Source organism: Pelecanus crispus, chromosome 1 (assembly GCF_030463565.1).
Source record: "Pelecanus crispus isolate bPelCri1 chromosome 1, bPelCri1.pri, whole genome shotgun sequence".
Lineage (NCBI taxonomy): Eukaryota > Metazoa > Chordata > Aves > Pelecaniformes > Pelecanidae > Pelecanus > Pelecanus crispus.
Window position 1 is genome coordinate 212,285,144 of NC_134643.1, and position 19,177 is coordinate 212,304,320.

General features: G+C 36.8%; 1 protein-coding gene across 1 annotated transcript in view; it reads right to left on the reverse strand.

The window, feature by feature from the left end:
- The window catches only part of ARHGAP42 (Rho GTPase activating protein 42), a 168,940-nt gene that overhangs the window by 117,915 nt on the left and 31,848 nt on the right, over window positions 1–19,177 (reverse strand). Inside the window, exon 2 of the mRNA XM_075708404.1 lies at window positions 12,919–13,014. Coding sequence (XP_075564519.1) covers window positions 12,919–13,014 — 96 coding nt within the window. The remainder of the gene's footprint in view (window positions 1–12,918; window positions 13,015–19,177) is intronic.

A 19,177-nucleotide genomic window follows, 5' to 3' on the forward strand; every position in this document is an offset into this window, starting at 1 on the left:
ACGACATCTTGCTGTATAAGAGGTGAAAATGTGCAAGCCTGTCAGAGATTTCCTTGTATCTTCCTGATCTGACTGGGGAAATGCCAGGACTGTGCTGTACATTGCTCCCGACACACTTTGGCAGGAAGGTCAGTCAAGTACATCCTCTCTCCAGAACTGGTCGTGTCTAGCACAGACGTGCTATAGCAGGCTCTGAAGTCATGCTTGAGCACGAACTTCAACTGAAGCCTCCAAGGGAGTTTTTCCCAGTAAGTAATACATTACCGAATCAGAATTCAAGATGGACCTAAGACCCATAAGGAAATTTCCTAAGGATTAACACTTGTTTACTAGACTTCAGTGACACAGCAGAATAAATGTAAGATCCATGAGTGCTGGGAGAAGAGACTTTCTTTTCCAATTCTAAAATGAAAGTTAATATATTATTAAATAGTTACTAATTCACAGACGTATTTCCAGAGCTTTCAATGACTAGCATTATTTGCAGCCACAAATGCTATTTCAAGCAGTTTTTCAAAAAACCACAACATCAAATAAAATTTCCATCCTTCTTTCTGTGGCTTTAAGCCATGTGGGGGGTGGGGGTGGGAAGTAGGACAAGAGGAGCAACAGATGGTTTCCTGATCATACAGAAAAATCACAAATTTCCAATTAACACTGACAGACCACCACAAGTATCTGGAACAAAGAGCCAATAATCTGCTTTCTCAGTACTTTCTACCTAACAAGAATTGTGGATATCATAAAAGCCACATAGGAGCTGTAGTGTATATCTGAAAATAACTAAACTGGATGTCTCAAAACGTCACCACTATGGCAAGTTTTCAACATGCCAAAATGTAAATCCAAAGGAGGACTGTCTTCAAATAAGGCTTCCAAAGCCTTCCATTCTCTTTGTCTTTCAATACATTGGCTATGAATTTAAATATAGCCTTATCTTATACAACATGGATTTCCTTTACCACTGTCACAGCCTGGACTGATTTGTTAACAATTCTTTTTCTTCCTTTTTTTCTACTGAATAAAGCCTATGAAACATTAAAAGTGTACAATTATCTACAGCTTTAAATGGAATTAGTTTAGCCCAAAGGGAACAAGCTGCAGGATCAACACTTTAGTCTGCAAACAGAAATAAAGAGTAATTTGTGCATTTTATAAATATTTCATAAACAATGTTGACTGGGCTTGAGTATCACTGTAATATAAGTAAAAAAAAAATAGTAGTGTAAGACAACTGCAACATATTCCTACAGAAAACAGTTTATTGGGTTTTTTTTGTTTTTTTTTTTTTTTAAACAGATTTTCAGAAAAGCTATATTTGGGCAAATACATGTTGGCTAAATCTTCCCAATTATTGCTCACATTTTCATTTTTTGTTGGCTGCTGCTATATCCTCTGCTACTTTTACCCTAGGTCCACTTCCCTCACTTTCCAAGTAGCAGCATTTTTGGAGAAACTTCGGTTTGCAAGACTGAGCTCAGTATCATAAGTAGTATTTACTGAGAAAGCAGAAGAGAAGAAAAAAGAAGGGGAGAGAAGTGCAGGATTTGAAACCGTTGTTTTTCTTACCAATTTCATTCTCTTCTGGGTTTCATTCGCAAGATATTAGAGGAAACAGGGTAACTGCTTTCTTTTGTTTAGATTTAAGGTAATATTGCTTAGGCATTTATGTAAATTTCAGTCTGTAAGCTAACAGCACATCAGATGTGCTTTAACTTTAAGACAAGTATTGGTGTCAAAAGATAAATTATGATAGAAGATTCCAGTGTGGAAAAAGAAGTTACAATGGGAAGATAATGGTTCATTTCTTCATGGGCTTTCAGTCTCATTTTACTTTGGAAAATTAATACTGGATGAGCTGCCTTATCCTCCATTTGGTTTCTCTTACTTCCATAATCTGGGTATCAGATTTTATAGATCTTTAATAAGGACCTCATGCATTCCTTTAGCCTGTGTTTACATTTACCACAACCTCCATAAGAACAGGAAAAAAAAGCTATTTGTACCTTCCTTTAATACAAAGAGATGTACTTCTGGTAGTAAAAGACACAGGCTGAAGCAAAGATTCAAGTGTACAGGTTTTAAAATTACATGGAAATACCCCAAAAGACACTCTCAGATTGACAGCAAACTCTGCCAGCAGACAGTGGTTTAAATTCACAGCCCCAATAACCACAAATTTCCTTGAAGGCTTCCATCTTGGGAATGTACACAAAGGTAGAGGCAACTCTGTCTGGTCTGTACTGCTCTTGTGATAGAATCAAGACATACTTAGAGTAGACAAAGTGAGGCAATTTCAGACTCAATAAATGAACATTTGTACTATTTGCTCCATAACTAATCCAGTAAGTAAACTCTGCAAGGGCTTAATCAAATGCTTTTTTAATCAATTAGTACCACGATCTTTCAGATTTTGAAGCAATTTCTACTTACTTTAAACCTTTTTTCTTTTTTTTTTTAATTTCTGCCTACTTTGAATTTTCAACTCTGATGAACTAAAAATTAAAAAGAAAAAAACCACATACAATGTCAAGGATGGTTTATCCTGACTTAACACAGACATGCCCATAAGAAAAATAAATAGTAACTGTTGCTGTAAGAGTTAGATCCTCCCAGGGAGCACAACTTACAGTGGTAATTTTGTTTCCTGTGGCAATTCCCACCTTGAACTGGGAGGAAAGGTGTTTTGCCAAATTTTTTCAATTCTTGAAAATAAGTGTGCTGCCTTACAAAAATAAATCCAAATTTGCCAAACATCCATTATACATCAGGAAGGAAAAGTATGATAAGAGACAAAGAGTCACAGAGATTAAAAATGCCTGGTTTAAAACTTCTGCACAGGATCTACACAAATGAGGAAGCAAGAAAAATGACAAAATTAAGACTTCTATGCCCAAATTTATGTTTCAAGGACTACGTATTGTTCTCCAAATATGATCACATCTTCCGCTATATACTGGCAAGCACAGAACTTTATCAGAGAACAGCTACTGAAATCTGTGCAACTAAAAGTAAACAAACAAACCCCAAGGCTTTTCTCTACTTCATTTGATTTAAAGCAGTGTAAACTCAGAGTAAACGCGGTGGCATTTTGCCCTCTGCACCATAATTTGAAGCATATTGGCTCTTTGCAGTATTAGGACAGAAAGATGGTAATAAGTGCTCCAAATTCCCCATGAAGACAAAACCAGCAATGAAACTATCACAGATTCACTAACAGTCTCCCTGGTTTATGGCATTCAAACCCTGTATGTTTTTTAGGGAGTGTTCCCCATGAGCAGATGTTTAAAAGCCCTTCCATTGCTGGCCGTATACCAGGCACAAGCATTTCCCCTGACCAGTCTTCTGGGTTTTGTCACACTATGAAGGCAAGACAAACCAGCAGAAGAGGCCAGCAAATTCCACAGTAACATCGGAACCTCCTGTCTGAGCACAATACACGTGTGCCTCAAAGTGCACACTAATATGTGAACACTGTAAGGCAACAAATCAAGATCTGAGCCTAATCAAAGCCCAAAGCTTTGCAAGATGTGTTTGCAAGTACAGTATAATAGGTACATACCATCCTAGGCAACTGGAATTTTAACTCAAAAGTATTTTCATCTTGCAAAACTTAATGAGCAAATATAGCAAGGTATTTTATGAAGGTTTTTTTCTAAACATATGTAAAGCATAAAATGTAGGGCTGCTATTAGAAGTCCTTTTCCCCACTAGAGAATTTTATTGAAACAAACCTTTGTCAGCATAACTATCTAAATCCAGTTACAAACAGTATCATACTCCAGAATTCTTTGCTGTAAAACGTGGCTATTGTGTCACAAATGTTTAAACAAACAAATACAAGACTTGTACAAAAGTTGTAGCAATGCTTCGAGCCAAGACATTTACACCTTCCACTCCACTCCTTTTCAACAAAAGTCTACAGAAAAAGCCACACATTTATATGCAAACCAAGACAACTTGTAAGAAAGTCAGGTTATCTAGAATTTCCAGATCCACTCTCAGCACTTGTCAAACACAATACTTGGAGAGGTAATCTTAAGATATGGAATGGTACACAATTTCAATAAATCCAATTACTTGACTTAATATCAGTAAATTGCCATGCCCTACTCATGCAGGACCTCACAAAGCAAATACAAGTAGAAAATTCTAAATGGATCAAATAAGGGCAAGACATTTCCTAGAGTCCTGAAAGATTTTTAATGTTTATAATGGCTGTCTATCCCACAGTACATTAGTAAAAACAAACCAAAACAAACCTACACCAAACAATTATTCAAACACCACCACCACTTTTAACACATTACTAATAAAACAGCTACAATCTATCTATCTTGTGTTAGTGTTCTACTCTGATTATAAAAGCAGCAAATATTTTGAAAAAGTATCATTCACTTTGGAAATTTATCTATCTTCTGCAGCATGAATTCTTCAACACAATTTTTCAATACAACACTAGTAGAGCTGTTGCAGAAAAAGCCCACTCTAGACTCTGTTAGCCTATAGCACCTCTCCCAAAATGTGGCATCCTGAAGTGACAGCAGAAACATTTTAAATCATCTAAGCAATTTCTTCCATTTTGTTAGGAACATGGGACTGAATGGATCTCCCAGGCAGTCATTTGCTCTCACAGACCACTGTATCAAAACCCTTTCACAAATTAGTAAAACACTTTTCTTGTGTCTTCCTTTCCTTCTGCAGTTCTGTGAAGGAGTGGAGGCTTCTATAATCTTCTATTTTCACCATGTTCTCACAGAATAAAGAGATAACAGGTTTAAGTAATTGGTTATTAAGAAATACTGCCTCTCTATGCCACTACAAAATAGGGTTTAAAATTATCGTATCTGCCAAAGACAAATCAGCCCGTTTCCACCTAATGGAGCCACATGCACGGCCATCCTGTGGCTGAGCTCCATAGCTGCATAGCTTAGCACGGTGTGGGGAACAATATTCAATACATTATCTTTTGTCCAACAGGTATGAAGTGACCTTAAAGTGCTTCTGGAGACCTACTTTGAAACTCTAACGGCTTGAATTGGCACCCATTGAAACTAACAGCATAACTTCCTATGCTGTAAAAGTCCCTTTAATCCAATTAATCTTTACCTTAACTAAATTAACCATTAACCTTTGACTTGAACAGATCAGACTTCTCCAGAGTTGACGGATATCCATAGCCTGTCAGAGGAAGAACAGCTTTAAAAGCCACAGAATATTCAGAAACAGGTAAGATCAAAGGTGGATTCTGGTTAAATCAGAGATTCTTTCAATCCTCTCCTGCTTTCCTTTGCCCCCGCCCCATCCCACTAGAAAGAATCATGAAATAAATTCACTATGAACACTCTAAGAAAACAATTGCTACTTCATGCTCAAGTTTTTTGAACAGCTGAATAACAAGACAATGTGGGAAGCAACCACTGGGCAACATACAATATAGTAAGCTGCAAAAGTAATATTCAATCCTAGCATTCCACAAACAAAGGAATTGGAAGTAATTATGACTATATTTCAGGCTTGCCAATCCCCGATTCTTCAGAGGCACATCCATACTTTAAAGGAAGGGAAAAAAAAAAAAGATATTTCAATCTTTCCAGCTGTACAAACCTTATTTGTGTGTGGCTCTTTGCGGGTGCTGAAATAGGGGAAGTAAAAGGAAAAGCCACGTATTCAGAATGCAGCTGAGAATCATTAATACTGTTTTTCCAATTTGTAAAATTGAGTGCATTTATTACTTGAATGGTGAAACACTTTAATTAGGAAAAATATCACCAAATACTTCAACAACTGTTTGGTTTGCCATAATTGCTTTGTTGAATTTAGGCCTACAAAGAGATCAAGGACTTCCTGTGCTTAAAACTCTAATCTCTACTAAGGATTTTGATTTCAGAAAGTATAAATCCTTCACTTTATTTGCTCAAACCAGAAGATGAACATCTCAAAGCTGAGTTGATCAAACCACTACCTGTTTTTGAAAACAAGTGCCTACTGCTCAAGAGGTAAACTAACTTGACAACTCTGAAGTGCTACGCCTTTTTACTAGAAGCATATTATATGCAACAAAAGTACATACCAGTTATTTTCAAACCAACTCTGTAAGGCAATTCTCTAGTCCTCAGACTGTCTTCCCACAGGCATTCATACTTCCATTGGGATGCCCAACTCTAGAAATAACAAACCTGAGTGATGAAGGAACGAAGAAGAGCTGTGTTGAAGGCTTGGAATGAGGACAATAAACTAGAATGCATCTACAAGAGTCCAGGAGATCAAACTATTAGTGAGAGGGACACAACAGATACTTCATCTTGATCTGTGAATGGCATGGACTTGTCTACTTGTCTACTCAGCTGTTCAGATCAAATGTTGACTCATTTAATCTCCTTAGTGGAATGCACCAGGACAACGAAAGTTATTGCTATCCATTGCCTGCCTCAACCTCCTTCTGTAAACAGCATGAGCTCCAAGACAAGTGGCAGTTTGAGACACCACAGTTTGCAGTCCAATATAATAAAATGAACTAGCATGAAATTTAGACTCCCTTAGCATACCAGGATGTAAACTGCAGTGACTCATGAGATGTCCTACTTCACATCCAGCTACTCTTGCTACAGAAGAAGGGTAGGACAGACAGGAAGGGCAGTAACTGCATCAGCCACCCCAATCTAATTTTTTTCATTTGAATACGCATCTTAAGGTAACAGGGAATGCAGCATGCAAATTCTAACAACCTTCTGATATGTATCTTGGAGAAGAAGAAAAAATAAGGCCTGTGTTGTTGATCTTATTTTACCCTTTCCTCCTGCAAAGATAAAGGCCTATTGCAACATTATTTTATTCCCTGCTTTGTCAGTCTCATTTGACCTTCCAGAGCAAGGACAACAAAATGCCAGCCTTCTCTTTCTGGTGCAGAAGCCTGGTGTTCTGAAGCCTCTATGCCATCCCAGCACTAGCATAAAATCACTCATTTCTTGAAGTCAAGAAACAATAGCGTTCCGGAAAGAGGTGGCATTTGTTTAAATATGCAACAGGGATTAAAAAAAAAAATTAATGGTAGGAACAGATTTAATAGATTTTAAACAAATACTTCAGGCATTTCACACCCTGATTGTGCCGAGTTCCTCCCATAATTTGTTACTGTTTAACTTTTGTAGATAAAAATAGTCCAATAGGAATACCAAAGAACTCTGTCCTGTGATTCAGATCTTAAAAGCAGCTTATGCAAAGTTGCTTTGAAGGTCACCTAAAAAGTTAATCTTAAAATTCATTCTTTCAACTGGAGGAAAAAGAGCTGGCAAATTTAGGCAGGTAATTACTGTGGAAAAACAGCATACAATCTTTGTATGCAAATTCATTCTCAGTCACAAATAGCTTTCTATGCTAATTCAGGACTCAACCCTTCCCCACCCATCTAAAAAAAACACCTTTTGTAAATAGGCTTGTCTCTAATATGTTCCACAAGGTCAACAAACTCAAGCACTACAAAAGTTATTGGGATGATGCCTACACTAAAAAACACCCACCCCCGGAACTCTGCCCTCCAGGTGTTAGGTGACAAGATCCTCCTCTTTCCCTGGTTTGGGTAAGGCAATAGTAGACCTAAGCCCCTGGAATTCATTTTAGACTTATTTGGTATATGGTATTTGGTAATTCCATTCAGAAACCTGGTTACAAATGGGAATTCAGTGCAAAGTAGGTAGAATATTAACCCTAAAAAGAACTTTCTCGAACATCAAAGCTAACCTCAAGTGATTAAGGAGATGACCTGTAAGATATCCAAGTGATTCAGACCGTAGGCGTCTCAACAGCATTTAATAAATAATTCTGAAACAGACAGGCAAATTCAAGAAGCCATTGCACACCACAAACAACACAGAGTGGCTTGAAATTGTGACTAGCCTGACAGCCACCTTCTGAGGTTCCTAATTAGCCTCTGAGTGGCTCCGAAAGAGTCTCCTAACTTGGAGATTGCAATGTCCACAGACTGATTTGTGAAGATTTGTCTCTACACACTTTAAGCAGGCATAAAGCTCCTATACATTCTCTTCCTTTTTTTTTTTTTTTTTTTTTAATTTTAATAGAGCATTTCAGGCACAGTTTGTACCATTAAAAAAACTGGATTTGGGCACCTCTTAATGCCAATTTTACATTGTTATAAGAGATGGGGGGGAGGGAAAAGTTCTGATTTTTTCTCTTATTTGTGTAGTTTTATACACATTTTCCCCAAGACAGAGCTATTTGCTGCTTTGAATGACAGGATGCTTGTCCTCTGACAGGCTCTCCAAGAGGGCAGAGCAGCTGCTAACTCAAAAGCATTGTGTATGTGGATGCCTAGTACAAGCAAAAAAGATGACTGAGGAATCGTTGCTCAACTCAAACAAGAGAGCCTTAAGAACACAGCAGTGGACTCTAACAAACAACCACTATTAAAGCTTTGGTTTGGTTTTGTTTTTTTTTTTTTAAAGTTCTTTCTCCCCAGTACTTTTTAGTTGACTTTTCAAAGTTCAACTTGAAACTAACTGCTGTATACAACACAATTGCCTGGTAGGAGTTAGCAGTTTTGTAGATGGTTAGTTGCTAGCAACTTTAATAATCCCATGAACAACTTGAGGTGTGAGTCAGCAAAGATCACATGAGCCACAACTGCTAGCAGCAAGAGGACAATTCAGTTCCCACAAGGAAAGATACCACATTTTAGAACTTCTGACCTATTCCTTGTGGCTCTATTAATAATGATTTCATAGATCATCATAATCCTATTACATTCCTAAATCAAGCATCTGATGCTACCTGAAACATCTGTCATAATTCTCTTCAGGGGAAAAAAAAATTCAAAACCAGCAGTGACAGAGTGAAATACATATGCCTTTCAGTGCTTTTTCCTAAATAGCACACACTAACAAAAAACAGACAGTAAAATACCAGAATATCAGAATGTATTTATTTGTCTTGGTTTCCTTTAATTCTGAAGAGCATGGTCTTACACTAATGATACTAAATCTCACTGATCTATAAGTAGCCAAAATACAAAATAGACAAGAACTTGTTAAAGAAACAAGACAGAATTCCATTGAGTTAAATACTATATTTATTGTTTTCATCTTTATCAGCCACAATCCAGATAACATAGAAGAAAAGAGAATAAAAACTGGGAGATTCCTGTGGAAGGAATCAGGTGACACAAGCTGGATAATATTAGGAAAGGAGGAGCTGGGCAAACCTTCTCCTCGCAAAATTTATGCCTGCACAGCGTATACTGAGGGGAAAGACACTTGTTCATTAAAAACATAGGTTTTGCACCTATCCCATCTGTGTAACAGTCTATGTTACCTATAAGGTTTGAAACATGTGAAGATCATGCATCTATTTTGCACAAAACTCTCACTGGGCATGACAAATGACTGACCTCCTTTACATTCTTTCACTATCAATTTAAAGTATTTAATCTTTGTGCAAAATATAAATTGCAAAGGGGGCTGAGAGTAACTGCGTGCAGGGTGGTAAGTGTAAAAGAGTGAATGGCAAAGTGTTGTCAAGTCTTGGCTATTTCAGACTGAGGAAAGCACAGTTGTTAGTAAGATGGAGGAAGCAACACCCTCCTTAGAGTATGGGTAAGTTGCATCAAACCTTCATTACTATGTCTTTTTAGTGCTAACAATTCACTGTCATTCATTGTGTTGTTTTTGCTTTAAAGATGGCACTTTCTGCATAACTTTTCAATTGCACAAAAAAATCACAGCTTGGCTGAATCACATGCAACTGGAGCTAATATCCATGTTCTACTATCAATTAGTATGGCCCTATCAAATATTATGGCCCTTGTGTTGCTGCAGATCACATGCTGCCATGTGCATTTCAAAACAGAGGAAGAGACAACACTGGCAATTGTTGCTAGCCGTTTATTTTTTAATGAGAAAAGCTAGTAAAGCTGGGGAGCACTGTTTCCCAAACCCAATTTGCTGCCAAATATCTGAAAATCTGAAAAAGCTTTTTACAGCGTGAATCCTTTGATGTTCACAGTTTAAAAAATATGAAGTTCTACATGATTTGAGGAACAAGCCAGTCTGCTTATTCAAGAAAGTCAGGGGAATAGCTTACAAGCCATGCACAAAATGTCTGACTCTAAACTGGGCTCATTATATCTGAAAGTGGCTACGTAGATAAATCTGGGTAACTTGCAGCAACATGGAAATATTACCTAAAATGCATTATATAGCCACAAAGAGACATGTAAGATTTTTTTTGTCAAACACCACCACTACTTCTATGGAAGAACTAAACATTTGTAAATAAAAAGTAAGAAATCATAAAAATTAGAAATCAAAGACAGGAATTAAAAGAAAATTAAAAAACCCCAAATAAATCACTGGATTAAATAGATGGATTAAAATAAATATGAAGAACACCATCATAATTCTGTTTATATGGAGTGTGTCATGGAGCTTAACTGAAAATATTTCTCATGTATTTTGTGTAATGGGCTTATTGGAATAGATGAGTTGTATAAAGAGAGCATCTAAAAAGGCACAGGTTACAGGAAATGCAAAAAAAACCCAATGCTGTTATTAGAGATCAGGTTGGCAAAAAAAGAAAAAAAAAAATGTTGCGCTTAGTTACTGAACAGAGACCTTCAACTCTAGTATTGCCTCAAAAAAAAGTTCATGGAGCTGTCAACTCAGTTCCAAATACTAGGAAAAAAAAAACACACCCCACTTAAATTTCAATTTTGAAAAAAGGTGAATCTTTTTTTTTTAACAGAAATAATCACATCCTGACAGAAGCCTTATTCAGAGGGTGAATTTCCAATGCTAAAGTGGATTAGGATGGATTTCCAATGCTAAGCTTGAAATAAAAATGTATTTTAAAATCTTCAGAGTGTAGTCCCTGTATTAAGCCCCTATGTACATGGTGGTTTTGTACAAAACTTACCAAGTCAGAGTATCACTGCAGACTGAAGTAAAACTTCCCAGTGGCCTGCACAGTCGTAGATATTCTTAAAAAAAAGGAGGTGAAGGCAGACGGAGGCACAGAGAGCAGGATTCATCTATACAAAGCTGTCTTTGATGATAAGCAAACATCTAGCTTGTTGGGGCATGTTAAAGATATGGATAAATTCTAGGTCACTGCTCTAGGGAGATCAAAAATTGAGCCTTACCCTATAAAAACACACAGTATCATTCAAGCTCTGTTAGACTTGAATTTGATTCCTGTCAGTTTACCTTTTACTCTTATAAGCTTCTTTGATGTACATGACAATCCATCAGGCAATGGGTGCTTTAGAAGCTAGAAATCCCTTCTTTGAAGCTCCAAGTGAAATAAATCAGCTGTCAAGCTTCATGAACTCTGTTTTTTTCCTAAATAGTTTTAAATGCCTGTTTAATGTCCAAACAATAAAATGTCTTGTCTTTGCTACATTTAGGTTACAAGCAAAATGAAAGTTGTCTTTGTCCTCAGTCACCTCATTTTAAATGCAAAACCTATATCTGTAAAAAAGTTATTGACCAAATCTAAGACACATAACTGACATACTATAGATTTAGTTTAAATGCGTAAAATACGTACAAGCTAACTTTAACAGCCAAGAAATAATACGTAGAATGCCAAAGAGCGCATACACACCATTCATTTTTTGTCTCTCTCCAATCTTGATATACCTGAAGAATGTATGCAGTTTTATATCTGAGTAGAAGCAGCTCAGTGGTTTCACTCCCCTACTTTTATATGTCAGTAAAATTAAACCTCCGCTCCTGCCCCCCGCCAAACATTAGTGGAAGACAGTGACCAAATACCAGCCATCTTTGATGACAGTCTCCTAACTATCACAATGTTGTAGGGTGAGGATGAGGCAAACCTTGCAAGCAGCTCAGACCTTTTGTCCAATGATTAGTAACTCAGTCAGGAAAAGGGAAATATTGAAGACAGAGGAGACTTGAAAATAGGTTACAAGAGATACACTTGGAAAAGCCTGAATCTGAGTTTCCTCTCTGCATTACATAGATCTTTTTTAAAAAATACTAACAAGTCCTACGTTCCCTCTTGTACTGCCAAATAATTTATTTTTAGAAGCAACTACTCTTCAGCAACCATCTTCCTTCCTCTGAGATGTTTTGGGAGAGACATGGGGGCCATGTGGTATGTAAGACTCATGACACTGAACTTGGTTGTTCCGAAGATGGATTATAATCCAAGTTTCTCACCAACAGGAGCTAGAGTACTCCAGCTGCTGCGCTACTGCCCAAAAGCATCACTGCAACCACGGCAATGCCTTGAAGTAAAGAGTGGATGAATTTCTGAATCCTGGAAATGTTTCCAGGATTAGTCTGCTGAGGGAAGAATATTCTGATGATATCAAAGAGTCTTGTTCGAGACAAGCTGAGCTGTTCAGTTCTGCAAATGCAGAAGTTCTGGGTATGCGCAGAGGCAGAATGTTAAGCAGCTGGTAAATTTTACTGGCAAGTTCAGACAACTATATACTTAGGAATGCACAAGTTGTAAAGAACATATTCCTGGTTTTAGACCCTTAAATACTTCCCATGTCTTACTAGGCATTTAAGTGTCCTTTGCAGACTTATGTTATTTCATAGGAAACTTGTGTACCTTTTAGTATCCCAATGAAAAGTGGTTGCAAATTAAAAATAGCAGCAGAATTTAGAAGATTCACAGTTGACCCAGTTGACAAAGTACTGCTGAATACTTTCCTCTACAATGAACCAAGCTACATCATGAAGACATAGTGTTTTGACATGTATTTTTAGTCTTGCATGATTTCTACTTATTGGAATTTTTCTATTTTTCTTATAAGCATCACTAAAAAAAAAAAAAAAAAACCTGTCAACTGCCCCACTATATTTGTGATACCATATTAAATATATAAGAAGCAATATAAAATGTTATTACAACCAGAGCACAGAACATACTTACCAATATTAATTTCATCATCAGTTTCAGCATCTCCAATACACTCGAACTGGAAATCTTGTAAAGACTGTGAAAATTTTTGCACGGCCATGGATAAATCTAAAATTCAAGAAAAAGAAAAAGAAAAAAAAAAAAAGAGAGAGAGAGAAATCAGAATTACTCCACTACAACTTCACTGGAGCAAGGTTTCCTGCATCTCTGCATGAAACATTTTTTCTGTTTACAAAGTTTCCTTTCTAGTATCTTTTTTGGACAGTAACTTCATTCAAAAATCCCCATCACCATTTCACAACCAAAGTACCTGAGATATCCCAGAAATCTGTGAAACACTCTGATGCCAGATTTCAAACATTAATAGATGTTGACAACTGAAGAACTGTTATACTTCTTGAAAAATAAGAAATTACTCTAAGAAACTAATGTCTAGTGGTAAATTGCATATGTAAGTAGACCACTTGTTTAAAATAGTGCCAGATTAGTTTGAAGATTAAAATAAATCTCACGACAGTTTCTTTCATAAACCTTATCAAAACAATTATATTCTAACTATTCTAATACACTAAAACATTTTACAGTGTTATATAAAAGCTTTGTAAAAAGAAATTGAAGGGAAAACCAAATAAACCGCAAGTGCTTGCCAATCAAACAAGGCTGTCCATGGATTATGAGCTCTCTTTTCACTGAATCACATAGAGTGGACCTTCGGACCAAAGAAATGTCAAAGCAATCCAAACTTCAAAGCATAAAATTTCATTAGAATTGTACACACTCCGACAAAAAAAGAAATCATAAATACAGAATATCAGTGTAACCACATAAACCTGTTCTTTTCTTTTTTAGGTATACTAATGACAAATGCAGAGATGAATGTGATAAGGAATTAACTTAGTCAAGACTTAAAAATGCTACCAGTCCAGATGAGCCCAGAAAACCAGCAACAATTCTCTATGTCCTAGAGGACATATCTATGGTATCTATTTTGAGGCTAAGAAAATTGGCTATTAAGATTCCAGTACCTGCTAAATCTAACCAAAAGTCATAGTAAGGATAAGTTATGAACAAAAGCCAAGTCATAAATTCTGTTTCAAAAGCATCATGTATCTGTCTCCATCCTTGGGGATGTTCAAAAGCCACCTGGTCCTGGGCCACTGGCTCCCTCCACCTCCAGAGTTCCCTTCCAACCTCAGCCATTCTGTGATTCCCTTAATCCTCTGTTATTGTAAAGCCATAAATACTCATTTACTCAATGCTGGACACAAAATTAGGAAGCTAAAATTTTCCTGGCAGGAATAAAACCTAGCATAAAAATACAAAAATTGGCCTAATGTCCTAAATCAAGACACACACACACACACACACAAAAAAAAAGAGTAGTGTCATTTAAATATGAACCATCTCCAACAGTAAGAACCATTCCACTATCCTAAATGAAGTAAGTGTTGAAAAGCTTACAAAATAAGAATCCACACAGTAAGATGACTGAAATTTATTTTTTTTTAAAGGTAACCACTATCAAGCAACAGAATCCCTACCAGGATTTTACCCTACCCCTGAATTCACTCAGTGCCTGCTGCTTTCTTATTTTTACATGCAGCTATAGAGTGCATCAGTCCAATAAGAGAACCAGCAGTCTTTAGACAATGCAGACATGAACAGATTTTTTCTCTTATTAGTAAGGAATTCCATATGTTTATCTGATAAATAACTAGGGTGTAAAGAATTGGGTAAACAAATTCTGTACCTTTTTGATAAAAAGGTTTTTTTTGTTTTGATGGAAAACAGGAAAGAATGCTCCCCAGAATTACTGCACCCTTACCGAGCATTTCCTACTGTGCTGTACATGAATATTGTATTATTAAATGTATTAATAAATTAGATGCTAAACACAAAGTGTTTGCTACTGTTTGTACAGATGAAAACAAAACATCTTTCTAAGCTGAAGCACTGTTTTACACAAATACAGCATCTTTGATATCTAAGTAACTGACTGTTCTACAGCTGTTAGAATTTGTTTGCAGCAGGATGCTTTGAGTTTAAAGGGAAGAATCACAGTTTTATTGTTGGCTCTTTCACCAGGTTACTACACTGAGTTGTAAACCCCTCTATAAAATTGCTGCATACCAATTTATCCCAAAAGAAATAACATGGCCTTAATGTGATTCAATGAAAAAGATTCTATATTGCAAGTACGCTGAAATGTAAAAACTAACTGTCACTAATAGGAATGCAGATTTATTTCCTCTGGACAATCTAATAGCTGCCCACGATGACCAGCATCCCTGTGAACGTGAAAGGAAATGAGGGATCATGGACTCTCCCCTATCACTCTTCCACACGTGCAGGGCTCAGTGGAACAAATGTCAAGGGAAAGGAAAACAAATGATAAAAATATCCAAGGTGGAGTCTCCATTTTATATCCTGGATTACTCATACACAGATGCTGATCTCTTTCACTGTGTCAGCAAATCAGACAGTGTTAATGCTTATACATTTTGAACCTGAAGGAGGTATGTTTAACCTAACTTGGAAATAGAGGGTATGAAGACTGTAGTAGGAATTACAGAGCTCATAAGATATCTTGATAAGATCATCCGGAATGATACCATTTGGAGATTTCTGCCTCTATGTGAGACCTATTCTAAGCTTGAAAGTATTAGAAGATACCATATTAAGGTTAAAGCTGTTCAGTGTAGCAAGGAATCAAATGAAGTTCCAAGGTCAGATGTTTCCTGTGATGCTAATTTACAGGTTCTGTACAAAGTTAATTTTACCTGCAAATATTTAAAAAAAAAAAATATATATATATATATTACTCAACAGAAAATTTCAGCTTACTTGGATAGCTTCCTAGAGTCTGTAATAGGAGTTACTCTGTAAGAACTCAAAGCTCAACATTGCAGTTGAACCACCAACTTTGGACCAAGAGGTACAATTAGTTGTATTTATCAATTTCTTTTTTAGGAGCATCATCACTTTACTTGATTACAAAATTCACCTCATCACAGAAAGTACTAGTGCCACAAGCAGGCCTCTTTTAAGAGATACAAAGATTCAAAACTGAATTAAATCAGATCTAAAAGCAACTGCCAGTCAAGAAGAGGCACATGACATCACTACCATCTTATCTTGTCTGGACAAAAAATGAAAAGAGCAGAGAGATGGAGCAGAGACCTTGTCCAGCTTTACAAGATGTCATTTATCATTGTATGTCCCAGAGTCTTAATGTCACTGAGAGCCCTCAATACATCCTGCTCCTTCCACACATAGGATGGTAAATCACTACACCAAACAAATCACCTTTTTATCATTGGCAAGCTATGTGACATTACAAGAGTTGCTCTTACTCAGCGTCTAACATGTACATCTTGATAGTCATGTCCCTCTTTTCGTGGAGTCTGCGTGAACTAGGATATTTGACTTAGCAGAGTCAACTGATCTTCTAAGTTATGTAAAAACCTTATCAGCTTTATTGACTGACAGTACACTCTATCATTCAGGGAAGGACGGCTGCTCAAAAGTCCCAATGATACCATAAATGTTGTTGCCCCTGCTCTTCTGTAGGCACTCAGAATAATCTCTCTGGGTGCCAGTGAAAGAGTGAAAACGCACCCTATTATCCCTCAGTTACCAGAGGGGTGAATTTCTAACCGGCAAGTCTGTTAACATTTATTTTCCGACAGTAACCTGCACCTTTTGTTCCCTGTTTTTCCCAATTCCAAAGGAGGATTCCGTTCGTTTCTGCAGTGAGGCATACAGTCAAGAGTAGCCATCTAAACGCTACTTACAGTCAGTGGAAGGAGACAACTGAGACAGGGTTGCCTGTTTTAGTAAGGGTTGAAGCAAGTCAACTGGCCAGCAAGATTTTTTTTTTTTTTTTTTTTTTTTTTGTGGAGCTCTGACAGAGGAAGTACTAAAAGAAGCATACTACAATGTCACCGGAAACAATAAAAGGATAATTGCAGCTTAACCACAAGAAAGGAATATAACACCAGTATTAAACATGGATACATATAATACCAGCCATCAGTATCATAATGCTAATGAAAGAATAACAGAAGTCATCATCCATTCAGGAAAGTCGCAGAGGAATCAGTTAATGTGTTACTCTATTGTACTTCTTCCTGAAGTTTTATATTTTTGATTAATCTGCTTAACACATATTTATCCAATACAAATACAGAAAAAACCTTCTGCATCATCCTAGAAGTCAGGTTTGTTCAAGATTCACTTTGTTTCAAATTGCCAAAAAGGAGGATTTAATTTAGACTGTAATATATTAACTTATTTTAGGCTTCAGATAGGACCTTACATGCTGGATACAGGATGATAAAACTATGATGCAGTCCCTTTGTATTACTAGAATTCTTCTTCAACTTTCTTGTTCTAGATTTGTTCAACAGATCATAAAATAAATTCTTGTATTGAGCCTTAAGGAGGAGAAGAGAACTATACATTGCAACAAAGTGATGAAACGATGGATGCTATTACCTAAAGGACAAAAGAACGAGTATATTAGTTTTGGCACAGCCCTTCACAGCAAGGATCAAGTTCTACAGATAAGGAAACTTGACAAAGTTTCTACAAGTTGGTAAGCACAAAGAATTTTTTTGGTTGGGGTGAGACGGTGGTTGGTTGGTTGTTTTTGCCAGTCTGATGACTGGAAGAAAAGAAGAAAGCCCAAGGTTTTGACAGGAGTCAAACAAGCTCCAAAAGCAGAAACTTTATGCACTTGCAAAGGACCCATATCCCTACCTTAGCAAGAGCCTTCAAAAAACTATTCTCAGCAAATACATCAAAGCCAAAGTCTTTCCACTTGTTTACCTTCAAAGATGACTTCATTACCAAATGGAGTTCCAATAACCAACACTCTTCCTGACTGGTGTCAATCATCCTAGAAAAGCTTGGTATCGTTCACTGGGTTAATAAAGAAAAATAGCAGTTGAAACCTAGCGAGAAGATTAAACGTGCCTAAATGAACTCCTGAGCGCCAGCTGGAATGCACTAAATGGGACTTCAAACACTCTGGCTAAAATAGTAACAGCAACATATCTGGTGATCTGACACAAAGCTAGTTATTACTGTACGGCTTCAAAGACAGCAGAAGCAAAGGGGCAATGGCTGAACTGGCAGGATATTAGAGGCAATTCTTCACTCAGCTGAATTTCAGGACGGTTGAAGACTGGAAAGGAGACCACATACAGTCACCTTCGGCGTTTCAAACCTTCGGGCAGTTTGACTCCGCTGCCAGATATGACTAGATGCATTGCGGTGCCATGCTTGATGAACTATGTCATTTGGTCATGCACTGACATATAGGTTTATTAAAATGCAAGCTACTCAACAAAACTGAGCATTAAGGAGCTGTAATATGTGAACAAAACACAGCAGAAACTGAACAATATTGCCAGAGTACTTGATAAATGGGTCTCTGCATTTTAGCATGCCATTTTATCTAGTTCATTGACTTTTACTCCTCAGTACCTGAAAATGAGACACTGTTGTGGGGGTTTTTTTTAATTGCTTTACAAATAAATTTATTTTCTTGATTTATTTCATAAGCAACTCTCATCCTATAAACAATTTTTCTGGCCAAGTTATCTAAACACTTGAAAAAATATATTTATAATGGAGACATTGTTATTGTGAAACAGCAGCAATGAGCATGATTTGCAGTGTTCTTACTACACCAAATGATAGAAGCAAGGAAACATTTAAAAATTCATATAAGTGAAAAAAGGGCTTCCAGTATTACAAATACAAATCTGTAAAACACTATTTATCCAGAAAAATACTTGTGAGATACAAGTCTCCTTAATAACTTCATGACATGCTTCTTTACTGTGAAGATGAACTGTGAACTGCCTTGGTTTTGTTATTTTATATGAGAATGAGCTTCACGGAGGCGAGCTATATCAACAGCCAGAAATAAGCTGGAGGAACAAGAACACCCCACTGAGAAGCACTGAACTTCAACAGCTTCTGTGTTTGCAACAGTCAATTTGATTGTAACTAGAACACGTCACAGTGGGACATCTTTTTCCACATCATAGACTGTAAACACAGCAGCTGGCAGTACAATTATATTTAGGCAGTATGAATGATTAAGCAGTTAAAAGCAGTGATCATACAAGATTGCGTATATCACTACTATATTTCAAATTTCTTCCTGCCTTAAGGGCTTTCTCATTAAAAATCCCAGCTTCACAGTTGTTGGTCTTATTCAGAAAACAGGACCAAAATGAATTTTCTTCACAATTTTCAC